Source organism: Leptosomus discolor, chromosome Z (assembly GCF_034619465.1).
Source record: "Leptosomus discolor isolate bLepDis1 chromosome Z, bLepDis1.hap2, whole genome shotgun sequence".
NCBI lineage: Eukaryota > Metazoa > Chordata > Aves > Leptosomiformes > Leptosomidae > Leptosomus > Leptosomus discolor.
Genome location: NC_141419.1, coordinates 43493962 through 43521894, shown reverse-complemented (window position 1 = coordinate 43521894; position 27933 = coordinate 43493962). Strand labels below are relative to the sequence as shown.

At 36.1% G+C, this 27933-nt stretch overlaps 1 protein-coding gene across 1 annotated transcript in view; it reads left to right on the top strand.

Annotated features, from left to right (window-relative positions):
* Positions 1-27292, top strand: part of SLC71A2 (solute carrier family 71 member 2) — a 32615-nt gene extending 5323 nt beyond the window's left edge. The window contains exons 2-12 of the mRNA XM_086478941.1: positions 5622-5717; positions 9084-9146; positions 11416-11543; positions 12415-12529; positions 14345-14563; positions 15714-15827; positions 16382-16453; positions 18395-18507; positions 19418-19515; positions 21372-21529; positions 25781-27292. Coding sequence (XP_086335067.1) covers positions 5622-5717; positions 9084-9146; positions 11416-11543; positions 12415-12529; positions 14345-14563; positions 15714-15827; positions 16382-16453; positions 18395-18507; positions 19418-19515; positions 21372-21529; positions 25781-25978 — 1374 coding nt within the window. The 3' untranslated portion in view covers positions 25979-27292. The remainder of the gene's footprint in view (positions 1-5621; positions 5718-9083; positions 9147-11415; positions 11544-12414; positions 12530-14344; positions 14564-15713; positions 15828-16381; positions 16454-18394; positions 18508-19417; positions 19516-21371; positions 21530-25780) is intronic.
* The last annotated feature ends 641 nt before the right edge of the window (positions 27293-27933 follow it).

Sequence of the window (27933 nt, the reverse complement as noted above, 5' to 3'; positions counted from 1 at the left end):
CTTTCACCCTTTTAACTGCTCGGTTATGAATGTGTTGGACTACATAGGCCCTAGGACAGAGCACTGGGACTCATCTGGTAACTTCCCTCTGCTCTGAAAACAGATTGTTGGTAGTTTTTTTTTAATTTTATCCTATTTCTCTTTTACTTTTTTTTGATTTTACTTCTTAATTCCTGTGAAAAGTTTGCACGCTTTTTTGCTTGCTTTGAGAGCCTTTGGAATGGTCTTCAAAAATGCTTATTTGAATTTTAGGCGTCTTGTTAATGTCATCTCCCGTATCCATACATGTTCCTTTGAGAACTCCAGGAATTTTTTAGGGCACTATTTCTGTTTACATAATCTGTGGAGGCTTTTTCATTTTGAAGGAGTTGTGGTTCTGACCTGTGGAATATGATTTAGCCTAGCTTTTTCTTGACAGAATGCATTATGATCTTACTGTCCAGATAGATATCTGCTTAAGGTGTTTCTTTTGCAACTGAAATACAGGTTTGGACAAGCTATAAGCTGAATTAGTTGTGATTTATATTCCCACTCGTGAGGTTCATCTGAAGTGCTAAAGGCTGTGTTGGATTGGAAGGTACTTTCGCTTGTGTTCGGTGTATTTTTGAAGTGGATACAAGTTACGTATCTTAGACTGGGGTTTGTGCACATAATCACTTGGTGATTGCTTCACGTGACAAAGGCAGCTAAGGTCTTCAGGGTGCCTTTTGCACTTGAGTGAATTCTTGCCACTTCCAAGAAATGGGGAATTTATGGGGAGCAGTTGCAATTAAGGTGGTTCCTAACTATTTGTTTGAAAATTAAAGACAATAGGCACTAGAAAGACGTAAACATGCAATATGTCTAGAGAGCTACCTGGGTAATATGCATGTAGAAAAGAGTATCCGTAATGTAGTGAGGTTGGTCACATAATATTTGTGCTAGAATAAGCTAAAATGATTAACTAGTGATTTAGTGAAGCCTACCAGGAAAAGTTTGCATTTGAAATGGTTGAATTTTGGGGGGAACTAAGAAAATAGCAGTGAAGATAAATGTGGAAAGGGAATGAGTTTTATACTTTGGCGTGAACTTCAAGGTCTGAATGATTTATACATGAAAGCATGTTTCTCAAAATGTTTCACTGATTCTGTTAGTTCATTTCTTTGTTTTCTTGAAAACATGAGAGTTGACGTAGTGGGTTGCAGTGCAGGTGGTTTAAAAAAAATGTAGCAGTTAATTTTTGTAGAGGGAGAATGTTTCTGTATACATTTTTTTTTAAAAGGTCAGAAAACTCTTTGTACTAATGCACTTGGATGTTGGTTTACATGCTACAGAAGGACAGTGGGTGCTGTTTGCAAAGTCATTTCTGTACTGGAAGCAGAACCAGCAACTAGCAGGCTTTTCTGAGAGACTCTCATGCTTGGTGGGAAAGAATTTCCTGGAGGAGGGTGTGGGGGGAGAAAGGCAAGTTCCTGTGATTGTCCGTTCAGAAGTTGGGCTTGAGTTGGTTGTTACCTGCCTGAGAAATAACAAGATTATTTAACTGGAAAGGCAGGGACATCTTATCCTCCTCAGGGCAGGATCAGCTGAGCAGGTTGCCTAGGGCTTTTCCAGTTGGGTGTTGAAACACTTTGAGGAGAGAGAACCTGTGTCCAGCTCTATGGACAATGGAGTCTGCTGCTTCATCCTCATGAGAGGAAAAAAGCATGCTGCATCTATCTTAATCTGCCTAGCAGGACTATATGACCCTCATCAAAAGGTGAGAAGTTTGAAAGGGTGATCTGGAGGACTTCAGGATTGATTTTGTCCTGAGATAAGCACGTTGCTTAAGAGAAACAAACAGTTAAGCATGTTTGAAATTGGATGCTAAGGTGCTTTTGCAGCCTTTTGAATAGTTTTAATTGTTAAATTACAGACTTGGATTAACAGATATAAACAGTTACCTGAAAGTTGTGTGAATAATGAATATTGTCAATTCTAGCTTTGCTCTGAAGATCTGGGTCTGGCTATAAAATTGTGTCTTGCTGTGGAGTATTTTAGGGTGAACTGTACTAGCTCTCCTTCAAAATGTCTGAGATAAGGTAGTCTTACTGATGCTATAATGCATTTTTCCCCTTTTCTATGAGCCATTACTCACCAGCTGGATTTATGATCTTGACACCGTCTTGTGGGTTTATTAATGTTCGACAGCTGTGTTCTGCTTCTAAAAAAACCCTGATGTTGTATTGCATCCCAGTAGTTCTCTTTCTTGTCTTCAAATCAACTTTTGGATTTATTCTGCCTTCAATAACGTCAGAAGAAAAAATGTTGTTTAAAATTGAATATAGGCAAAAAGAAGCATAGAAGGAGCAGAAGTGTAAAATTGGAGAAATAGTAGACATTTTGGTAGAACTTTAGATTTTATAATGATGGGCTTAAACTTTTATTGTTAGTCATTTGAAGTTATGTAATGTTTTGCTCAATATTGATTGTGCAAGTGTAATAGCTTGTTCAGCAGCTGCATTTGAGAGCAATCGTGATGTTGATACATAGTTTGTCAGCCCACACACTGGGCAGTCGCATGAAGATCTGTGTGAATAGAAAATAGGCCCGTAACAGATTTTAAGACTTTCCTGAGGGCACTTAATTTTTGATATTAGCGCTTTAAAATTTTGGGGTGGGGGATGATGAAAGCAACCTGTATGTTGGCTGTATCTGCGCTATTCCTAAAATTCCATTTAAAACTTTTTAACCATAAAGAATTCAGTAGGTTATCTCCATTTTGTCTAGTTCAAGAATCCTAAAGCCCTTTGAGCTTCAAGTTTATAATATTTTTTTTTTGCATGTGTGTCTTGGGTTCATTCTTTATGTAAATTGCATGCAGTTGTGTTCTGTTGCAAAGTATTTTGTCGATGCAGAAATGAACCACACCCATTATTTCTGGGGTAGCTTCATCTTAAAAGCAAGTGTGAAGTGTTTTTAGAAAGCTCTTTGATTTCAAAATGAGTGAAGGGTTTTTGTTGCTTTTTGATCAGTAGTCCAGGCTGTGTATGTGATCAATCATAAGCTACTTTCTTTTCTTGAAAACAACTTCATGCTTGATTAAAAATTGAAAGCTTTTGTGATAAGAGTTTTTAGGACCTACAGAAAAGATGGGCATCTAGAAGTAACTGTCTGCATTGGTCCATGTGACAATGTCAGTGAATTTTCCTGTTTGCGTGATTTTAGTTTCCTGATACAGCCATTTGCACAAGTGTTCTTGAATTAATCTAGATACTTAGGGCTCTCTAAAGAAAACTGATTCATCTGCAGTCTATGTGGGTCACAGATCTGTAGCTATTAGTATATCTTGTATGGAATGCTTAACTTCATTTTGATGGGTGCATGTTCCTTTCAGGATTTAAATTCTACTTTTCCAGGTTATGTCTTGAATCCAAAAGATTTCTGGGTTTCTTTTGTAGTTCAGCGCAACTATCTGTAAGCTGCATGATACTGCCAAAAATGATTTGCAGACTATTTTATTCTCCAGGAGATATTCATTTACGCTCAGTACAGCAAAATACTGTTCTTTCACAGAAGTTTTAAAATTATTTCTGAAAAAAAAAAAAACAGGCATGTTTGTTTGAATATGTATGTATGTCATCTTTCTGGTAAACCATGTAAATCTCAGATCAAATTTGTATGTACTAAAAACATTATAAAAAAAATCAAACAGTCCAAAATTTCATTTTTAGTGGCATTGGAACTGTTTGCTGAATGCAAACCAGAGGTTTATGGTCCAACATCATGCTTAGTGATACAAGTAAGCAGTGGGAGGAGAAAGGCTGGGGAGGCCTTTACCTACTCTTTACTGTAAAATTTGCCTTTTCCACAGGAAAACACTGTGGAAGGGATCTCCAGGCTTCAGTGTAATCTGTGTTAAGTGCTAGTCTGACTAACATACATCTTGGCAAAAAAACCCTCTTAAAATTGTTACCCTATTACATTATGTAGAAGTGTTTGCAGACTTCTCATATCAGGAAGATATTTTCCTCCACATAATCTTTGGAATCTGCTATTTAGAGATCAAAAATTGCATGGTTACCTAAGGGGAAATGTTTACAATCCTTGAACGTTATCAGCCTCCTAGAGATAATATTTTATCTATGGTGTTATCATATTATTTCCCATGAGAGAGAGAACTGTTTTCTTCAAATCCTCAAGCTTTGAAGCAAGCTGCAATGTTGACAATAATCTGAATCTTACTAGCTAGAAAAAATGCTGTCTGGATTACTTTTAGTTTACTGTTACAGGTTTTGATAAACTCAGATTTAATAATTCTTAGAGATCTGGGCACTTAGACTGTCCAGGCGGTAGGGATTTCTTTAAAAATCTTTACTCTAAGCAGTTAGCCTAAATGAATCTTGTAATACAAGTGTTTCCTAAACCTGTGATTCCAACCAATCTAGATGAATGTTATTGAGCAGGGGAAAAACACCAAATATGTCTGTTTCACCTTCATTGCAGGCTGTCTTGACTTTTTTGGGGTTCAGTGGGAGACCCTGAGTTTCATGTTCTTCCTACTCTCCGCCTGCTGAAATGACACATTCTGATTGTCACTAGATAATGTCTCTTCAACTGAATCTTGCATTATTAGTTTGCGCAGTGCGAAGAGAAGTGTCCTTTTATATTTTGGGTAGACTTTAGCTATGTATGGGAGTACCAGATGAGAGCGCTGTACTGGTCCTTTCTAAGAATTGCTAGTCTTGTGGGAGTGTAATGGCTTTGGATTGGCTAGAAACACCGAAAAAACAATCTTCTACAGGACAAGTGTTAGGGGAAAGGGAAAGAGTGATTTTAGAACCCAAAAACTTTGTAGAAGAGTTACTATGGCAAGGGGCACATGGAATTGGAAGCAAGGAGCAGTTCTTGCTAAATCCGCTTTACCCAAAGGTTCTGCCTGCTTCATGTAAATGAAAAGACTCCAGATCTCTCATCTGGGATCCAGTCCTTTGGTCTTGAATGTCATCAGTTTCACAGGATCGTTAGCACTCCTGTAGTTTGATATTTCTTCCTGGGACTACTTGTTGACTACTAGAATAACTCCTGGGTCTCTCCTCCATGGGCAAACATGAGCATGAAATCAGTTGGTCAGAAGTCACAGAAAGTAGTTGTACAGATGGTATAAGGTGCTGCTCCATTTTCTCATACTTTGGGAGTTTCAAATACAAAAATCGGCGCTCTTCTGATTATGTACATTGCCACTTTGTTGTAATGGTGATGTGATCTTCATAAAGGATCTGTTTCGTTGTCACTTGTGTAGGTAGCAGGGAGAGTTACATCCTTTGTCACCCTGCTGTGGAAGGGTTGTGAGTAGTGCTTAAGGGGGAGGATGCCTAAATGCACACTGGAGCTGAGAGCAGTACAGGGCAACGTCAGGAATGGGGAAAATAGTTTTATTCAGTCAGCAAGAGTTTCAGGGAACAAACTTTCTCAAGTTCCATGGACATCTTAGTTGTTTTGTAATAACTTTTCTCCACCCTTGTTTGGCTTATTATTGTTCCCAAGGGCTTGGTAGTAGGTCATCCTGAAAACCGGTTGTGCTCAAAATATGTTTGTAAGAGCTCTTTGCACATGTAATGAACTGGCTGTGTACAACCACTGCTTGTGTTTTTCTTTCTTAGCAACAAGGTATTGGTCGGCCAAGTGTATACCATGCCGTGGTGGTCATATTTCTAGAATTCTTTGCCTGGGGGCTCTTAACAACTCCAATGCTAACGGTAAGTATCACTGACCAGCTGTTGTCTTCGCAGTAATTACAAAAGTTCGTTTGCTGATTCGTGGGGATCAGGGTTTTAATTTGTTTTACACTTCCTGTTTACCTGTTTACCTCATTAACTGAATTCCAGGAGTCTTAACATTCAACACTGCACAATAGTAGTATACTACAGGTTAGATCTGGAATGCTGAAAGACTGAAAGATAGTGAAAAATAAACTAGCAAAATGCTGTACTACTCTAACTTTTATTTGCCTTTTAGAGTAAGATCAGTTTAGTGTCTTGATGACAGTCTCTTTGGAAATTCTTTTTTTTTTTTTTCTTTTTTAGACTTCATAGTTCAATTCATCTTCCAGTCATAACAATTGAATAAACTATGCAGCCGATAGTAAACTTTGCATGCTATTGTGGGCTGGCTGTTTTGCTAGCATGTAACTTGTAGTAAAATGTAAAGGCTTTTATGTAAAAAATGGATTTTATAAGTATTTAATCTGTCCCGGAATGCAGTTAGTTTCCAGATGAATAGATAATCTGAGTGTTTGGTAATAGAATATGAAGCCTTTCATATGAAGGCATGGGTTTTATTCATTGAAATCAGACCTGCCTGAGAGAAGTCATCAAAAATTTATTTGTTCGGCTTTTCATTAGATAATATCTGAGAGTGCGCGCTTTTTGCATACATGACAAGCGAGATTTTCTGGCACTGAAAGACCTTGGAGTTAATTATTTTCTTTCCTGAAACTCCAAATAAAATAATCTACATAATTTTTGTAAGCTGTTTGTCTAATCTTCCAGACAATCACTGATCTTTTTAACATAGCTTAATAAAAAGAAGGTCCATATAAACAGTTAAGATTTTGATAAGTTAGATATCTCAATAAATGACCTTCCTGTCATGCTGTCTTGTCAATGTCAAAATATGGGGAAGCTTACTAGATGATCTTTCTTTTTTCTTTTCTTTCCCCTTTTTTTTTTTTTTCCTTAACCAAAATGCTCTACTTCAAGTTGCCCAAGCTTGGATTTCTCATTTGAAGGGATAATGTGGAAATAGTTAACCCCCACTTTAATAAAACTGTATGTTAGGTGGTTTTTCAATAGTTTCTGAATAGTGTACTCCAGTTGAAATAGTTCCGTATGAATGTTTACTCTTAGTCACATGCAGCTGCAATGTTCTTGAAATTAGTATGTATCATTGCACTGTGTCTAATGGGAGTGCTGTGAAATGCTTCTAATATAAAGCTAAATTCTTGTTTTGACTGAAGTATGTGGATTCAGTACGATCGTGGTCTTGAATGTCTTGTATTTTGAATGTTCTCTTAGATTGTCTTGAATACTTAGGAGGCTGTTGCGTTGGATTAAAATCTTAAAGCACTGAGTTACATATAATAATGTAACTTATACAGGTGTAAATGACTTCTGTGTTCTTGGGGGTGATCACCTTTATTTGTAGTCAGCTTTGCATACACTGAAAGGCTGATGTTTGTTTTAAATAATATAAAATCTGATTTGATACTCTGCACCCTTCTGTCTTGTAACGTATTTATGGTAACTTGGCCTGCTGATCAGCCAGCAGTATTAGAAGTCATGTAGAGCTTTCTTATGAGCAAAGTTCAGCCTTTGAACTGCCAGCTGCCCACTTTTGCTCAAGCAGGTTAGTCTGGTAGGGAGGGCAGAAAAGGAAATGTCTGGCCTGTTGATTAGAGCTCATGATCATTCAGATTTTTGTGTTCGTGTTGTGATTCTCCTGGTCTTTGTCCACATTCAGTCAGATTAAAATGTTGTGTTGTGTATTATCAAAATAAATTTTGTGTTCTATGATAGCTGAGATTATTTAAAGTTCATTTTTTAGATGACTTTTTCTTTTGATATCTGTCAGCAAAGCTGTAGTGCTTGTTACATGACACTATACTTAGAGAGAAAAAGATTTGACATGCTTATAAAGCACAGAAAAGCTGTGTTGCTCACAGACTGCTCAAAGCTTATTTATGGACTTGTAAGCCAATATTAGTAAATTACCATAAGCAATATTAGTCACTTAATGGGATATTATGTCTTCAATATAATATTTTTTTGACTATGTAAATATTTGTATTGGTAGAACTTGAGTAAGGCAGTTCCATCTACCACTTTGTCAACTTGCATTTCTCTTGTCTATAAAGTAACAGAAATTAATCTCAAAAGCTTGAACCAGTATAACTGGTGGTTGCCTCCCAGAAAAATACTGGAAGCACTTTACAGAAAGATAATTAGATTTGACTCTGTGACAGCTTCCTGTTTTTTTTTTTTTTTTTTTTACTTGGAAGACATCTGCTTTCGCATTTTTCTCTGTTCCTATCATAAGATCGATGGTCAAACAGGTGCAAAACCATTTTAAATATCTAAACAGAAGATGAGACCAGAAGGACAAAGGGGTGTGAATAAGCAGAATTATCTGACCAGTAGTTAACATGGGAACAACCACCTTTATGAAACCTATGATTTGAGAATCTCAGTCATCCTTGAAAAATGATGCTGATACTTTTCAGTGACACCAAAGTTTTGTGTTTCTTGAGGCTAGTGGCTTTCTCAATATGCATATAAATAGTGTTTGTAGTTGTTGGCACTTATCTGTAGATAAAACCAGCAAATTAATTTGAAGCGTGTGTGCATACATGCTTTGATCATTGCAATAACTTTTTTAATAGACACAGTACCACCTGTGAGGCCTTTTAACTCTCTTGGATATATATGGTAAATCTGTTTAATATAGATTAACATGCTTGCCCTTGAATTAAGACTGGTGGTAAAGCACCTTAAATGAATTCATAGCTGCACTTAAAGGATACGTGAAAAACTCAGAACTGTTGCTAGTAGTTAGAAGTATCTACCTATTCATCAGAAGTGTTTCAAACTGTATGATTATTGAATATCTGCAATTCGTTCAGAAAGTTTGCACAGAGCATTTCTGGGCAGTTGTGAATATAGAGCTGTTTTTTCTTAACAGAGTAAGTTAGCTGAATCTCATTTTCACTCCTAATTAGTAACAATGAATGGAGTAAACCTTTTGAAGGAAATCCTTCTCAAATGTTCTGTGATTTGTACCACATAGAGGTGCTTTTTGCTTACATTGATGCCCTTTCTGAGCAAAGTACTGTAAACAAACCTCCACAGTACAGTGCAGGCTGTGCCAGCAGAGGAATTTATGCCAATAAATTTATATTAAACTTTGCCACTATTTTCTCATGAAGACAAGAAGAGTATAATTCTGGGATAAGATTCTTTATTTAACAAGTCCCCATAGAGCTATCCTGTTTTACAAATCAAGTTTAAACTTTGAACCAACTTTCTTCTGTATCTCCTGATTCAAATAATGGTTTTTTTCCTTGTTAGGTCTTACATGAAACTTTTCCCCATCATACATTTTTAATGAATGGTCTTATTCAAGGTGTTAAGGTAAGATTTTTTTTTTAAAAAAAACTGATCTAAATAATTCTGTGTGTTCCTGTATTGTAATTTGTCTCTCTGTCATTCTTCATAAGAACATAAAAATACTGAGAATGTAATTAATTCTTAAACCATTTTTTCATTATAATGGTTGTGTACTTCATGTCAGTGTAAGGTTTACTGCTGAACGGTAGCATCTTGAAACAAGTGGAATATTTCTCAGAAGTTTAAATTCCTCTCATTTGAATAGGTACGAGTTGAGCTATTATAATCTTGATAAGGATCCTTCTATGAATGGAGCTAGGCTTTTAATGTCTGCTTCCTAATGTTAGATGTTTTATATCAAAAGCAGATTAATGCAGCCATGATAATACCATTGAGATAAAAAATTAAGGACTTCAACACTGTGGTTTTTGTCCAAGATGTGGTATTAAAGCTAATTTTCAGCAGGGTGGTTCGTTATTTTTTTTCCTGGTCGTCTTTGTATCAGTTTTTGAGTGTTCTGTGATGGTCAAGATATTCAGGGCAGCTTATAGCTTACTTATACCACTTCATGCACACAGTGGTCATGCTGGATTGTTCACACAAAAACTTGCAATGTTTCTCTAGAGTAACTGAAACTTGACAGTCTCTTCTTTGCTAACTGTTCTACTGAGAGCCTTCAAAGCTCTTAGGGTAACTTATAACTAAGTTAATTTATAACACCCAGAAATTATTTAGCTTTTTATTCTATAACAAATCTAAAGCATTGTTTTTAGTTGGAAGAATGTAACGTCTTTAGGATGGACTTGCCATCTTGGTATCTGTAATGCTAGATTGGCAGAACATCATGCACTAGGGATGTCAGGATGTCTCAGGCTGAAAGAGGAAGTTAACTTTGCGTTGTTCTCTTAGAAGAACAGAGTTCGTGTTCCTCTTAGTGTTTTCTTTCAACTCTGCTCGTTCACAGTGTGGTGTAACTATTGAGTATCACTCAAAGTAGCAAATGCAGGGTTCCCCATGTATTTTCTACAGAACGTATCTGTAGAAAATTGCATTAATATCATGGTCTAAATGCATGTATTGCTCTAACAGGTGTAGTAAACAGGGGCATAGACCAGAGTGAACCCGGACTTAAGTGTCCAATATTTTCTTTAAAATTTTGCTTATTAAACATCAAAAGTGTTTTGGGTGACAGTTAGCAAAATATGTTAGTTCATATTTACTGAAATCTGACTCTAAGGAGCAAAACTATTAATTTCAACTGAGTAAGGTATCTAACTTTCCGAGAATCTGGTGAGCTGGCTTTGTGGCTTTTGCTCGCAATTTACTTACTGAAATAATTGGAATCAGAGTTGCTTATTGGTGATTTAGTACAGTAGTCTGTACCCATGTTAAACTTGAAGGTGACTATATTTGAATACCAGAGGTTAACTAAAGTTAGCTGGAGTAGACTTCTGGTGTATTGAGGTGCTTATAGTATTTACTAATGTTTGGATTTATGGCAGCGTTGGACTGATGAGGGCTCACTATACTAATTAGGAGGAAGGTGCATCTGTTCTGTAGGTTTCGCAGTTAACAAACCTGTGAAAGGCTTTGCTTATTTTAAATCTTCTGTGTAAGAGAACAGATTTGAGGCCTAGGTTCTAGGACTTTATGCAATGCTGAAAAATCTAGTATTTGTTCCTTAGTCAGTTTTTTCTATGGCAACTATACCTGTAAGTCTGACTTTTGCCACTGGGATATCATCATGGTGTTCCACTGTCTCAAGTTGTCCAGCTTTCTCAAATGGTCCTTACCATTCTTGCAATGTACAAGTGTCCTGTACATGATAAATATGCAGTATAAAGCAATGTGTTCTGTTTAACTTGTTTCAGAGGACAGTTAGGTTCTGTTCGTTGCCCAAAACTCTCCCTTAGGACAGTCCAAATTAGAGGGGAATTTGGGTTTGGGATCTAGCGCTAAGCCTTGCAATAGAGGCTAAGAAGATGTCCTTTGTGAAGCTAGACTGTAGATTTTGGATATTAAGAAGCTTTTGCGGTCTCTGGTACGCCTAGATTTAATCAAATTGATCTTGAAAAAATGTATGCCTTTTTTTTTTAATGCAGTTTGGTTTAATAGATTTGAAACATAATCAGAATCACAGAAAAGTAGACTGTAGAAGAAATTGTGTACAATTTAAGTTATCTACAATTTTGTGTTTGATTTCAAATCAAATTGCAATTTTAGTCCTTTTTTCATATTGTGATTAAAGTGAAACTTATAAATATAGACATTAATTGTTTTTCTCCTGTCACAGGGTTTTTTGTCCTTTCTCAGTGCTCCGCTAATAGGTGCTCTATCAGATGCATGGGGAAGAAAATCTTTCCTCCTCCTTACAGTTTTCTTCACCTGTGCCCCAATTCCATTAATGAGAATAAGTCCATGGTAAGTGGTATGGACTACATTAGCGAGCTTGTTAGTACAGCAGAAATTCATTCAGGGGAATAGCTTGGGGAAGTGGGAGAGGGATAGTAAGACAAGAGGAAAGTCACTTTTTCTCTCAAGACAGGATTGCATTATTCTGGAGCTTTTCTGTTTAAGAGGTGTTAAAACTGTGAATCTTAAAAGTAGAAATTATGGAATGCGATTAATTACTGTATTCACACATGTATAACACTAATTTAAATGGTTTGGTGGCCCTGTCAACTCAGTTTTGAGCTCAGCTGTTATTCCCCCCCCCACCCTTGAGGGCTGACAGTGCTGTGATAAACATATTTTTAAAGCTAAGTGAGCCTTAGAATTTATTGACCACAGAAAAGTATAATTGCTGCAAACAAGATCTTTTAACTCTTTGACCAGGCAACTTTGAAGTCTGAACTGAGTGCAATTGACTTGGTTTCAGTTTCATTTACATTCATTGTGAAACTCAGGAGGATTACAAAAGAATTTTGTGTAAACTGAGTACACTCAGAGTTCAGCTTCTGAAGCATTATATATGATAGTTTTATTCCTTAACTGGTTGACAGTTCCTGATAGATAGTTAATAGTTCCTGCTTCAGCTTTGAGAGTGTGAAAACATACAGGTACCATGTCCTGAAGGGGCCACTTCCTTTAGGCTGATGTAGAGTAAACAGTAGAATATAAAAAAATACTGTTTTCTAGTATTTAAGTGAGACTGCACAATCTTTTCTAGTAAAGCTCTGTGGTAGTTCTTGAGGAACTCTTCTTGTAGCTTAAATACAGACTTGCTTGATTAGTAAGAGAAAAGCAAGAGGTCTTAGCTTAAACTTTCTAATTGTTGCTTTTAAATCATTAGGTGGTACTTCGCAATGATATCGGTATCTGGAATCTTTTCTGTTACCTTTTCTGTAATATTTGCCTATGTAGCTGATGTAACACAAGAACATGAAAGAATTACAGCCTATGGACTGGTAAGATACACTAAACTTGGAAAAAAAAAAAAGATCAGATTATGACCTTCATATTGAACTTGTGTTTTGATGCGCAGTTTGCTTCCTGATGAACGTAATGAAGTTGATGGAGAAAGGAATGAACCATGCATCACAGCACTGCATTAGGATTTGAGAAATCTAATGTAGACTCCTTACTGCTGCGCAGGCTGCTCAGTGCTCGTAGGAACAGAATAAGAATTTGGCAACTTCACCTGCATAGAGGGCATGTGTAACAAGATGTTTTAAGTTTCACGACCAGAACAAGCAATGTTGTTAAAGGCAATGCAGGTTATTTGGTACTTGTTCTGGCAGTATCTTTGCACCACCCAAGAATTGAACTTTCAGTTTATGTGGTGTCTTTTTCATATAGACTGGCATTTTCCATAGTCAATACAGGCAAGAAGGGCAAAAATGCATAATGCAGTATTTTTAATAACTTAATCATGACTTTTCTTAATTAGCAAGAGAAGAGGAAAATAGTTCTGTTAGCACAAACTAGCCTTTCCAGTAGTAATTCCTGCTTACTTTGTTTTCCTGAATATCTGTATTGGTTTAGGTTTTGGAGGCCCATTGGTAGATGCCTTTAAGATGTCATTCACGCCTTCATCCTCTGTGTATCTGTTTTTACTCTACAGATATTCATGGCCTTGATTTTTGGCTGACCGTACTGTTCTTTGAGCTGTTAAGGTTTCCCTTTATTTTGTAGCCTTAGGGACATATGATTCCTCAGATGTTGATTTAACGGTTAAGAAAATAAGGCACTCTGTTCTCTTGAACCAAACTTGTGTGTATTGTTGTAGAAAAGCACAAAACAGGTTTAAAAGTTCTGGACTTCCCACTTTATTTCTCCTGCCCATAAAGAGGGCTTTAAGTATATTTGGGCCATCTATTTGCCTGCCTTCAAGCAGCTTTTTCTTAACAGAAACACCTTGATGTAAAATTCTATAAAGAGACAGACAAAAATGCAGTTGTTTTAATGAGGTCTGTATCTCTTTTGATGACTTTCTTTGGTTTACCTTTTCTTTAGGATTTTTTTTTTTCTAGCTTGGCATGTAGAAAACTAAATTAAATTTCTAGCTCCTGTTCTTACTTATTTTATAGAATAGTTGTGCAGAGTGTTTTTGTTTTGGGGACTGGAAAAGAGTAGTAATTAAAAAACCTGAATGAACTAGCTTTATTCTAACTTTTTCTGATGATTTTTATAGTGAAATTTAACTACAGCACTTGATTTTTCATCATGTTCCACTGTATGTGAATATAGTAAGTGATCTGCTAGTAGCTGTGTGTCACTACAACGTAGTATGAAGCAATACAGTGTTGTTGAAGTTGTTGCCATAGCTAATGATTTCTTAGTTTGCTGTGCTATGCAGTGGTAGCTATGTATTTAAAATGCAGAGCATTATGTATTGCTCTATATGTATTACCCAGAGTGCTGAGGCTTAGTTCATTTAGGCAGGCATTTAAATGTGCTGACAACTTTATCAGTGAAATCTCATCAAATTCATAACTGGAAAACAAAAAACATTTTCATTTGAGCCAAACTTGCTCTTTGAGTGCAAATCCTGTTTCGTGTGGTGGGCTGTGGAGGAGATTGGAGAAACTTTATTTGGAACCATATTTAGTGTCGTAAGTTTTTTGGTTTGTTTTTTTTTTTTTTTTCCCCTTAAATTTTGACCGGTGTTTTTTTAAAAGCACACTTCTGGGGAGGCATGACGGTGTTGAGCAAGTTACTTCATTTTTCTGCAATGGCAGAATAACCATTTTGGCAATTTCGTAAACTCTTCTTGTGCATAGGTATCTGCCACTTTTGCAGCAAGTTTGGTAACTAGTCCTGCCATTGGAGCATACCTGTCTGCCCACTATGGAGATAACCTTGTCGTGCTAGTGGCCACATTGGTGGCTGTTGTGGACATCTGCTTCATCCTGTTAGCTGTGCCAGAATCTCTGCCAGAAAAAATGAGACCTGCTTCATGGGGAGCTTCTATATCATGGGAACAAGCAGACCCTTTTGCAGTAAGATGCACTTCAATAAATAATTAATAAATAATCAATGATTAATAACAAGAATAAGGATAATAAATAAGCATTTTGTAAGCTTGAGAAATCATTAATTGTGTTGGTAGCTTGGCTATTAAGTATACCATAACCTCTGTTCTCTGTTCTTACAGAAAAAGATCTAGCTACATTTAAAAACCAGAATCAAACCAAACTTTGTGGATTAAATGATTCTTGAATTAGAAACCATGTTTGGTGTGAAATTCAAAGGGAGAATGCATTACTTTTCTAACTTACTTTATTTTAAGAGAAATGCTGAATTCTTACACTGCTACAGACCACAAAACCTGATATTGTAAGAGTTTTCTGTATTCATTTTATGCTTTGCACTTTTGGTTGGCCATGTCTTTCTCCGCTTTTGATTCCACTTTTTATTGTATGTGATTTGTTTTTAATACAGAATGGAGCTATCAAGCCTAATTTTTCTACAGACTTATAGGAGAATTACATATCATGCAGTCTTTCTAGTCACGTTTTCACTTATACACACTTGCTCAGCTCATTTGTGTTTGTGTTACACCTTGGTATCTTAAGAGAGGAAAGAGTGATTGTTCTTCATGAAATCCATCCTGCTCAGAACAGTTTGTGAATGTTGAGAGATCAGTAATATGCTTGAAAGACTGCAGTTAAAGAATTTGATTTCTACAATTTATTTTTTACTCAGTGATTCATATTATGGGCAAACAAGTATAAGAAATGTGCAAAGGAAAATACTGTTACTATTTGGGAAAAGGAAACAGTTGTAACGAGGATATATTTTTACTAGCATCTTTCAGAACAGATTATTATGGGGATCAATTAGAAGATATTATGCATATTCCTAAATATTATATGATGCTGTTTTCAGTGAATACTTGTAATTCGGCACTGAGCGATAGCTTCAAAAATCTTAACGGAAACTTTGCAGAAGAATCAGATACCACAAACTTTATATAACGGCGTTGTTTCTAATTTAATGTTCAGCATAACTGTTCCTATGTGTGATTTTTTTTGAGTCATATGCATGGGTAAAGATGGATTTAAAAAAAGTTTCCACCTTCTGCTTTCTTTGTTTTCATTAGAGTTTGTATAAAAGTGCCAATACTTACTTTGTTTCTTTGTTTGGCAGTCTTTGAAGAAGGTTAGAAAAGATTCTACTGTTCTCCCGATCTGCATTACAGTCTTTCTTTCCTATCTGCCTGAGGCTGGCCAGTATTCTAGCTTTTTTCTGTACTTGCGACAGGTAAGTGTTGGCGTCTTCAAATCTAACTAAGGATGTTTAAATAAGTATTCCCTAAGACTTGCTTCTTGTTGAAGACTGCTCAGAAAACTGCTTTCTGGCAAAATGCAGCTTTAAAAAATAAAGATAGGGTACTTTGCTAAGCCAAGAACTGAGTAACACTTGACTCCTGATGCATAAACCCCGCTATGGCTTAAGATATATTCATAAAGTTGAGCAGACGTTTGTTCCATTCAGTGCAGCAGTTTGTATGACTTGGGGTGGGATCTTGTCTGTGGAAGACCTTTGTGTCTGGGAGAAGATAGAGAGCTTCTCTTTCCAGATACATGACTTTGTCTCCTTTTTTTTTAAGACAGTTTGTTGTTTTTTTTTTTCTTCTTGTGTGGATTTCTTGGTAAGCAGTCAAGTTAAGGATTATTTTTGGGAGTGGATGCTTCCTGTATGGATTTAGATTATAAGTAGGGATCAATATTTTCTTTGAAGAAGATACCTCTTTGCTAGTGGTTGTCCTGTATTGTGTTTGGCATTTGTTTTAAGCGTTTTCTACTTCTCTTTAGATTATAGGTTTTGGATCTGCTAGCATTGCGACATTTATAGCTGTGGTAGGCATTCTGTCTATAATAGCTCAGGTAAGTTTTATTCCTTTTAGTGTTTTATTAAACAGTACAAACTGAATGCTGAGGCACACTCTTCTGACTATTAAGCTTGTCTATGCACTTCTTACATGCTCTAAAATGCTAGTGTATCTTGCGTGCAGTAAAGGTTGTATTCTTATATAGTCTTTGTAAATGTCTTGCTTTAAATGTGCTTCCTTGGAAATACTGAGCCTGGACATCAGAAAATGAAATTGAAATTTGCTAAGCTTGGATCAGTAAATTTACTTGAATTCTGGCTTTAAATTATTAAAATGAAGTATGAAATTGAGTACTTAATGCAAGGCCTTCTGAAAGGGAAAAGTGTTATTTATTTTGAGCAAAAGTCATGCTACTTGCACCTGTTCAATTGGCTCATGCTATCAAACTTTCATAGAAACAACGTAGGTATGGTCTGTCCAGGGTTACTTAGGCCCAGCATGGATGCCTTGGTGTATTGCTTTCATACCTTTTAATTGGCAACAGTGAGTTGGTTTTTGGACAGGTCCTTTATACCTTTTAGAAATCAAACAGTTTTTGATGATCTTGTGTCTTGATGGATACAGTTTATATTCCTGTTGTGATAACAGCAATGGCTCATACAATGTGCTGTGACCTTGTTGCCATCCTTAGCAGAGTGGAGGTTTAACTGTTTTGATGTAAACAACACAGTCCTCAGCGTTCACCAGTTTTACTGGTGTGAGTTGTGTCCTTCATTATCAATTCATTATTTTAATCCTTGCTGTGTGGTTTGTTCTGATGCAGTGATGTGTGGTCACATTTGTCACTCGTGCATTATTCAGACTGGTATTTTTGCTAAAAAAATCTCTAAAATGGCTGCCTTTCTGGTTCATAATTTTTGATGTTAATATGAGGAAACTCTGCATTGATTTTTGAACTCTTTGAAGAGTGCTGCTTGTCAAGATAAGCTTTGCTTCATAAATACTGATTTGTGTTGGCATGTTCTTCAGAAAGAACTGATCACATGTAGATAGAATTACTGTATTTTTGCTATTTAGCTTTCAAACTAGCTTTGTCTAAGAATGAGAAACAAAAAAACTAGTGTGAGGAAGATGTACATGGGAGAGGAAGTGTGCTCTGCTCTGAAGTCCTTTTGATTCCTTTTCTCTGGCTTTTTAGTGATGCATTGCTAAGTTTCTCATGTTAAAGAAAAACGTGTGCTCTGTTAACTGGGTGAAGTTGTCCCTATGGACTTTTGTCTTGCTAGAAACAGTCTGCTTCTTGCCATGAATGTATTGCTGTCATATCTGAATTGGGACCTCCTTCCCCCACAACAGTAACACTTTTTAACAGATGAAAAACAGTGGTCTTCCTTTAGGATTAGTTTCCATGTGCAAATAAAAGGTCATATCGGCCGTATAAACAGTCAGCAGAAAATGTAATTAAAGGTGCCTAGAAATTGGCCTTGGCCAAATTTCAATGGATGTGGTGAAGTTGGAAAAGCAGCAGGATTTACTTGTTGGTGATAATTGTAAATTTGAATAGTAATGCACCTGACCTGAAGAGATTACTTTTTTCCTGAGCTAACAGGTTTTTTCTCTAGTATTTGTGATACTAGTAAATTAAACCCATATCCAACACCTACTGCCTTCACTTGACACCAGCATTTGTTGTGGAACTCTTGTCTGTAATGAAACAGAACTGCAGAGGTAGAAACAAAAGCCTGTTTACAGTAGAAATAAACACTGAGATACAATGTCCGTAGAAAAGAGCATAAATACACTTCTTGATGTCCTAATTAAACTCTTTAATAGTTAAGAATGTCTGTACATCAAATGTTGGTATGACGAGTCTGCATTTTGGACTTAATAAAGGGGAAGTAAGAGCATGAATAGTGTGAATTTCCTCAGCAGCTGAAATTACTTTGACAACCTGGCTTTTAAAAATAACTTTTGGGTGAACCAATTTCTGTTGCAGACTGTGTTTCTCAGTGTCTTGATGCGGTCTATAGGGAACAAAAATACAGTTCTCCTTGGCCTTGGCTTTCAAATCCTTCAGTTGGCTTGGTATGGTTTTGGATCTCAGTCTTGGTAAGAACACATTTTCATAGGTACATACCTGTTAAGGAACTGAAAATATTTTTCCAAGAAATTCTACCATTTAGTTCTATCATCATGAATATTAAATGTTCTGTGAATTAAGCATTCTCATCTGCATTACACTAGCAAAGTTTGGTTTGTATTTTGCACATGTATGAATGACAGAATTTTCCAGGTGTGTAGTGTAAGTTGCAGACTAACAGCCCTTTTGAAAAAAGAGTCTTTGCACCATTTTGGTTGACTGAGTTTTATGTCTACAAATGTGATTAAAACCTTTTCTTAAACTCACAAGCTAGTAAGTAATATCTTCTCGCCAGTAATTCCACTCGATCCAGTCTATCAGTCCGTTACTGGATTTTTTTTTTTTCTGTCTTTTCTAACATGTCATTCTCTTGCTGTAACCATATTTGGTCTAGAGCTGCTTTTGTTGGAAAAACTGTATGTAAGTAAAGTGAGCTAGAACTATAAGCTGGAAAAGCTTTTTCTTTACAAAGTTTGTCCTGACAGTGATGAAGGCTTGTTCTTTATCAGAGCACTTCCTGGTGAGTTATGTAAGTTAGAAAACTGCCTCACTGGGACACCCTGTGAAATTGTTCCTTTGTACAGCCTTTGGAGAGGGAAAATCTGTGCATCACTTCACTCCCACTCCCCTCTTTTCCTCTGCTGTAATAGCAGAATCAAATGTGCTTCTGTTCCAACAAGCTCAGGGCAATTTGTAGGTGGGGAAGCAGGAAGAAAGCTGTGACCAGGTAATTTCCAGTCTTTAGGTCTTTTAATAAGAGTACTTTTGAAAGAGCATTAAGCCTTAAATGAGGGTACCCTTGTGGCCCTTTTTTTAGGGGGGTGGGGAGTAATTATATGGGCAGTCTAATTTTTAATTCCAATTATTCATTTAATACAGGATGATGTGGACAGCAGGAGCTGTAGCAGCTATGTCAAGCATTACGTTTCCAGCAATCAGTGCTCTGGTTTCACGAAATGCAGAGTCAGATCAACAAGGTGAGTATTGAATTAATTTGTTTCAGCATCAGACTGCTTTCTTGGGTGACTCCTCTGTCTAGAAAGCAGAGCGCTTACCTAGGTGTACTTTTCAAATATGTTGATGAGTAGTGAGTTTCTTTGGTAGTAGCTGTGGAAGTCTGCCAATCTATGTAGAGAGGCAGGAGATACATAGATTTACCAAATTTGCATTGCAAAATACAGTTTCTGTCTGACCAGCTAGTTCTCTTCTAACTTCCTGTAAAAGTACTACAAAAGCAACAAAAACAGATGTGTTAACTTTCATGGGTTTTTTCCTTCCTCTTTTTTATTTAAAAATATTAATTATTTTATTATTTTTTAAAAAAATTAAATTCTCTAAGTAGCTCATGAGGATTAATGTAACAATACCATCTTTTTAATGGAACCTAAACCCACATTTTACCAGATTAAAATAAACCTATACAAGAAGCTCTATTCTGTGTGGAAAAGTTGGCCTTATTTTTATAATACTCCAGATTTTCAAGGCATAAGAGAAGGAAGCTTAAGTAAATACTTGAACTAAGAAGACAGAAAAAATTCATTGGTTTTGATGTGAACAGGAATGAACAATCAGAAAAAACTTTTCATTTAAAATGAAGTGAGGGAAGGAGTCATCACAAAGTATGACACTGGTATGTAATAACTGAATTTAGTGTTCTCTTTTAAAAAAATCATGTACGTATAAATTATAAGTATCATTGTTGCTTTAACATTGTACAACTTGAAGTTAGGTAAGTGCAATTAATATGGGACGTACAAAGGAGGTGCAGTTCTAAGAGGCAGATTTCTATGGAGTTTGAAAGTTGCGAAAGACAGTATTTTATGTGTCTTTTTATCATTCCCTGCTCCTCATTTTCTTTCTAACAGAGACATTTAAAATAATTTTGAAAGACTTGTTTTATGTTTGTCATGAAACAAATAGTTTAGTTAAGTTGATAGAAGTCATTGATCTCTCATTTTATGTTGAGGAAGCTACTGTTAATAGCTCAGGCATGCAGTAGTTTCTAGAGTGTAGTTTTGCCATCTAGTGGCACGAAGATTTTAAGCTTAGATGTCAGTCTATGAAGAAAAAACTTGGACAACTCTTTGGGATGTTTTCTTTCCTTGCATTTTATGAGTTACTGTCTTAAGAATGGAAGGGGTTAATGCAGACTACTGATGTTGTAAAAAGAGGGTTCTGTAGAATCTTAATCTGTAAGATCATCAAAAAACTTCTTACACTGTTGTCACGATCACTTAATGAAGTTGAAACAGAAATACACCCATAGAACTTTGATAAATTAAGATTTCAAAATAATCTAATGCAAACCTGCAGCCAGTCTAGTATTGTGAATTTACTGCAATACTGCTGAATTTAACACCCTAACGCCCCAAATGAGTGACTTGGTACTGCTTTTAAACTGGTGAGGGGAAGAAATCCTTTACAGTTTGTGCATATTTTACCAATAGCAACCCTTAACCCATAGAGATGTTACTCTAAATCTCACTTGAAAATAAATTAGGCAGGTTCCATGTTTAACCTCTGCTTTCTTCATTGTAGGCTTTGGGTGAGGGTGGAAGAATTCAGATCAGAAAATTAGATTTGCATGTCAATTTAGTCACTCATTTTCAAAACTTGTGTCGCTTCCAGTAGCATGCAAGTACAGTGACTGAACTGTCATGCAGAAGATGATTTTAATCCAGTCAAAATACACTGAAATTGTCTTCAGTGTATTTTGTGAAATCTTAATATGTAGAAATAATTGAGGTGTGCTGTTTTAGAATAGCCATTAGAATACAGCCATTAAAAAATTAAAAATATAAATAATTCTATCCTTAGTTTTTTTCTTCATTAGGTGTTGTCCAAGGAATAATAACTGGAATAAGAGGTCTGTGCAATGGCCTGGGACCAGCACTGTATGGCTTTATTTTCTTTCTCTTTCACGTGGAGCTCAATGAATTGCCACCTGATCAGACTTCTGGAAAAAAAGCAATACAAGATCCCAGTGATGAGGCAAGTTTAAAATTTGATGTGAAGTTTGCAGTGTAGAACTCATAAGGATAAAAACCTGTCATTTTTGATTGATTTAAAATCTCGATAGCTAATTCTGAAACTACTTAATTCTCACTTGTCAGCTTTGTTAAACTAATAAGGTAGCTCATAATTTAAATTTGATGGTAAATAATTAGATTTACAGTAGTAGCTTTGGTTTCAGTATTTAATAGAACCAATTAACTTCTTTTGATGTAAATCCACTAAAAACACAGCTGTAATCCTGAATTACAGTGAAACATGAAAATTTGGCAATAGGAAGGTCATTTTTGTTAATTCAGTAGATGCAACAACTTTTATCTTTGAACCTCACAGCAATAGGTTAATTATTCATGCATACAGTAATTCAGTAAACAGTTGAGATGTGTTGTGTTGTGTTTGTTTTTTTTTTTTTTTCAGTGGCAGTAACAATGCTGTTCATCACCTTTCCTTAGCTGTATGAAACTTGGGGGAGAGGGGACAAGTCAATCCTATGCAACATTTTTTTGGAACTCTCTTCAGTCTTTTCTTTTATCCCTGCCATCTTTGTTTCAGGTCTGCGTTTTTGTCTACTTTGTTCTTTCCTATTTGGCTTCCAAAATATCAAATGTATGCTTATCAGAGTTTGGAGAATCTTATGGACCCTTTTTTCTTTTTAGATTGATCACTCTGACCTCCTCAGCTACAATTTCATTGCTTTTTCAAAATCTAAGAATGGTGATCTCTTAGCTTGTCACTAAGTTGGCTAAGAAAGGCAACAGATTAGTTGGATGTGTAAATAACTTGTGGTAGTTTACTGTGGAAACAACTGTTTGTTGTTCATCCCCCAGTCCGTGCGTCTTTCCAGGTATTAACTGTAACCAGTGCTTGAACGTGTTGCTCACTGCAGTACTTATGGTGGGGTGTTCCATAATTTGCTCAAGCAAACCAAGTACAGTTTTAGAGTAAGGGGACAAAGATACTCCTTGTTGTACAAAAAGGAAACTGTAGTAAAAATGGGAAAACCATTATGATAATGATTTCAGGTTTTCAAGAGCTTTGTCATGCTTTCACTAGTTAAAATTTTGATCTTGAACTCTGTTTTTTAAAGCATCGAGTCACATAAGCTTTTCTTGGGGGCACAGTGTTGTGGCTTTTTGACCTTGTACACACGTTTCTGTTACAAGTCCTTTCAGTATGTTCTGTTACTTTAAGAATGTCCATGCGGGTTTTTTGTTGAGGTAGCCCAGATGTATTACAGTGGAGCAACTGGCTGTTCCAGTAAGTTATAACAAGTCAAAACTTCTGTTGTGGAATTTTCTAAGGCTTGTGGTAGAAATTCCTGCACTGAAGCCCGATGTATGAGCTTCCTTATAAAATAATGATTTTTTTCTAAGCTGTAAGTGAAAATTAAACCGTCGTTTCAGACATCCTTGTTTTCTTGAAAACCTACTTAAGAAGTAGACGGTTTTTAGTTAGTAGTACAGCAAAATCAGAAAGTATTTGCATAACTAAGATTGCCTTTTATTCTAATTTCAGTGGGACAGCTCTTATGTTTAATTATGTATGTACTCATAAGCTTTGTTAAATGCCTGTAATTATGTCTCTCCCTGTTAATAGTTACCAGGCACTTAACACATGAAACTATCATTCAAGAAAGTAACAACACAATTTTTGTTCTTATGTTCAAGCCTAACAGTGGAAAAGAACTCTACAGTTTAAATATTATATAGCTTTAAAAACTGATCTAAGTAGAATGAGTGGAAGTGAAAACCAGGGAATGCACCAAGATTAAACAAGGAAATTAGCAAACGCGTACAAGCCTCATTTACAAGACTAGTACCTTGGATTTGCAAGGCCCAAACGCAAGCTAACTGTCTCTCGATTTTGTTCAGTGTTTTAAATTGATAACTAGGAGTTTCTTTACACATATACATAGTCTTAAAAATGTTTTATTTATTTTATTAAATGCTAGTAAATGTTTGGTAAGAAGCGTTTTAATAAGTGTAACAGGTCAACTACCTTGTTTTAAAAAGTTACTGGATGTCTGTGGAACTGCAGATAACTGATATAATGTGTTTTAGTGATAGCACTGTTTTTGGGGTTTTTTTTTGATGATGAAGCTTGTATTCTACCCCTGTTCGTCAAAAGGAACTGAACTGAGAATGCACCATTACTGTGCTGAACCTTGATCAAACCCAGTGTGCTGTTGAGGTGGCTTAAAAACAGTTCATCCTCCTTTGTTTCCACTGCTGTAATACCGGGTGTTACTGTAACTACAGCAAATAGATTTTTAAGTCGTTATCTGAAATAGTTTTTTTATATAGGTATTGTTGAAATTAATCATGTGAAGAATAAAGCTGTTTGGATAACTTTTGACACAATTTACTTTGAAAGCTGTCTTGAAAAACAAAAACATTTAAATTTAACTTAGCTAGTGAAAGCTGATTATTGTAATAACTTAGCATTATACCTTTCAAATATAAAGTCTTCTGTGTTCATTGATAGAGTGCTAAACCAAATTGTTAAATATAATGGTTTTCTAACTCTTCATATTCAAACAGTGGTGACAGGAAGTCCAGATGCAAATTTCAGTTAACATGTAGAGTAAATAGACTAGAATACATCTTAGTGGTCATTTCTGGTGGTTTTTTACACAGCTCAAAATCAATTTTTTTTTCTTTTTTTGACGTGCCTTTAAGTGTTCATATCTTTTACTCTAGATGACTTGAGAATAGGTATTTACCGAGTATCACTTTTTTTTTCTTTCGTGTGGAAGTGGGAGAGTTGCGATGTTACCACAGGTCACAGTTGTGATTCTGTTCTGTCAAAGAAAAGGTCTTACTCAAGAAAGACTGTGCATCTGCTCTGCAGAGCATAAATAGTAAAATTTAAGCAATCTGTCTTAATTCCCATTTAAATGTTTTTAAAACTGGAGAGCCTAAAGAGAAGAGTGAGGTTGCATCATTACAACTATCAACACAGCCCTTACAGCAAACAGTGCAGTCATAGGCTGTGTTTGGAGAGTAATAATAATACTTGGCAATGCAATGAGCAAGGACTGCTCTTCAAAGCTGCTTACTCCCTCCAGTGAAACTGCAGCCGTGGAATATTCAGAAGGTGCTCTGATAAATCCACTGTTATACTACAAATGAGCATATTAATTTATGGAAGTTTATTACATTCCTTAAGTACTTATGGGCTTAGCACCACTTGAAGATTTTAGTAATATTGTTAGTATAAATTATGTTAATATGATTATATAAATTTAGAGACTGTCAGCTGAAAAATTAGGCCTCTACTTGTAACAAGAGTTGAAGGAAGGTAAATACTTTATTACTGTATGCTTAATTTCAGCTGCTTTCCCGCTTCATATTAGAACAACTTCCTTTATTTCATTTCGTAGAAAAAACAGGGGATTGACAAGTTTCATCTTTTGATGTTTATTTAGTTGTAGTTGATAAAAACACAGAAAAGTTGTTTAAGACTAAAACCAAAGAAAATCACTGTATTAATAGCTGACACTTTCTTTTGCAGAGTTTTGTCATAAAACCTGGCTGGTTTAAAATTAGTCTTAACTTTTCTGGGGCTTGTTTTTAATTGTGGTTATGAAATGTAGATAAATTGTATTTTAAATTAAAAAAACCCAGACTGTTTAGAAGCAAGAGAGAATAACTCCAAATACATAGCTTTCATACATGCCAACAACCTGTCTGTGCAGTGAGACCGGTATGTACTGCATAGCCTGCTGTTACTTTCCTCGCTCATGTATTAGTTTTTGGGGATGTTTGTTTGTTTGGCCAGCTTGGTTCTAAAGCATGTCAACCATTGAAGCAAGTGGAAAAAGTGAAGTTAAGTTAAAGATTTATTGAGCATTTGTACTTCTGGATTTTGAAACCTTATCCTACTGATCTTGAGAGGAGTCTTGCTGATTTAACAGGCATGTTGCCTAAAGAAGAAGAAAAAATTACAAAGAAGCATCAGTCAATGTCTGTTCCATCTGCTAGGCAATCCCATTGTCAATTGATAGTTATGTGCATGTTTCTATTTTTTAGCAGACAGATCGAGTGATGAATTCATAGGGACTGTAGATGCAGAAAATTCATGTTGCAGTGCACACATGAACTTGTTTGCGTGAACTTTATCATCACTGTAAATACGTCTCATTATCTCCTGCCTTAGTGGTATAGTTCTTAATGCAGAAGTCAATGTCTAAAACTTTATGAATTCTTTGATATGCTTATTTCCCTGCAGAGAGCAGTTGTTCCTGGGCCACCATTCCTGGTTGGAGCATGCATTGTTCTTCTGGCTTTTCTAGTCGCCTTACTTATTCCTGAGCACAGCAAAGCCAGCAGTACTAGGAAACACAGCAGCAGCAGTACTCTGAGTAACAACTTAGACCGAAGCAGTGAAGAGGACATTGAACCATTGCTGCAAGATAGCAGTGTATGAAGGCTGACTTGTGAGGAGACTATGGAACAAATTCATGCACTGAATTGCGGCTCTGGAAGCTTGGTGGGATGTACGGAGTATCTGGCGTCTGAAAGGAAGGCAGCTGTGTACAGGGGAAGGTCACATGCTGTACGATAGTTGAGGTTGATACCATACTGGCAGGAGAGTTTGTTTAGCGTGGCAGGTCACAACTAGGTGTGATTCTACCTGATATTGGACTGCAAATGCTATGTCAAATCCTGGTATTGGGTGGAAACCCAAATATACAGACATAATGAAATTTTTTTAAAGTTTGAATGTTCATTTCCCAAAGTTACATGCGAAATAATCAGGTTTGAGGCAGAACAGTTTCTGCCACCACTGTTAAAAGTTGTTCTGTGTTTCTTATGCCTTTTGTCTGCATGTATGCCACACGTAGTCCTCACGATGTGAGAGGGACTGATCTATATAGTTCTGGTACCTGAAATAGTGCTTATCAATAAAAGTAATTAAATTTCCTGAAGACACATTCTCAGATATTATTTAGTAATGAGAAGTCCAGTAGTTACCAGAGAGCAATGATGAAACAGATGACTGCTGAGGGTGTGTGATCGCACATGACAGTCATTACCCATAAATGACGGTCTTAAACCCACATTCCAGAACAGTCAGTTCTGAGTGGTTAAAGCAAATCCAGATGGCACCTAAGGGCACTGATCACATTAATATTTTGCTGATAAAAAAATAGAATTTTAATTATAAAATGAGCAGTAAAATGAGCAGTGTCAGAAATACAGACACTCCTGACTTCTGAGGCAGGAAAAATGGTGCCAGAGTAGTTTACATCAAGAAATATGTATATTTATTGCATTTTGTCACTTTATCTGCCGTATGAAATAATCTTTCCTGTTAATTCTTTTCACCCCTGCCTTAACTGCTACTTAGTGTTCAGTTATTAATCATATTTAGCCTTCATATCACTGTCTTACCTGCTGAATCTCATGGGTATATTCATATCACATGTCCTTTCTAAAAGATGCTTTAAAGGAGTTATGAATGGCTGAAAATGTGCTAATTTTTAGAGACATTTTATGAAGAATACACAGATTTATATGTATTTTGCTGCAGTATAAATGGACCATTAAACCCAACTTTAATGAAGTACTCCTATGAATGTTTTATATGTATGCAATATATGTAGATATTTGTAGGGACTTTTACTTTTTCCAGATGGGGAGCTGTGTAAATCATGTATTTATAAATGTAATGAGGGTACTGCAGATATACACTTTTTTAAAGGATTGTGTATTGACTGAACAAATTTTAAAAAATATATATATATTTTGAAACTTGTTCCACATTGAGCAGAGATAACAAACCTTTTGTACTATGCGGTTTGGTTTTTAAGTTAATAAGCTTCCTAATGCATAATAAATCTACATCTTAAGCTTTCTAGGTTTCATGTGTAAGTGTGTGTTCTTCAGAGTTCACTGCTGTACCTTCCCTGCTTCAGAACAGATGTGATGCAGTTCTAGTGCTGGATTACAGTACCTGAATTCCTCTTGTACTATTGTTGTGTGTGTTGTCATCAAGTATGGTGAAAAGCATGCTTTGCTCAGAAGTCGCTTTGGTGTCTGACGTGGTGTCCTCTGCAGTAGAGAAGTGGAAAGAGTGAAAAGGAGTGGGTTAAAAAACAAAGCAAAACAAAAAGGTGTTGCTGATCTGAACAGTACTACAGAATTAAGATGCTTTTTCTGATGAGGCTTAGGTTTTTCTTTTACTTTAAATTCAAGCCTGGGCTTTTATGCTGGATATTTTTTTTGTTTTGTTGCAGGCCAGACTGCGTTCAAGTGGGTTTTGCATGATCCCAGTGTAGAATGTCTTAAACTTGATACAGAAATTAAGAGATCATACAGTATGTTAGTGTTAAAAGCAACAGGTGGCAAATTTATTACTGCTAATAGTATTCCAGCAAT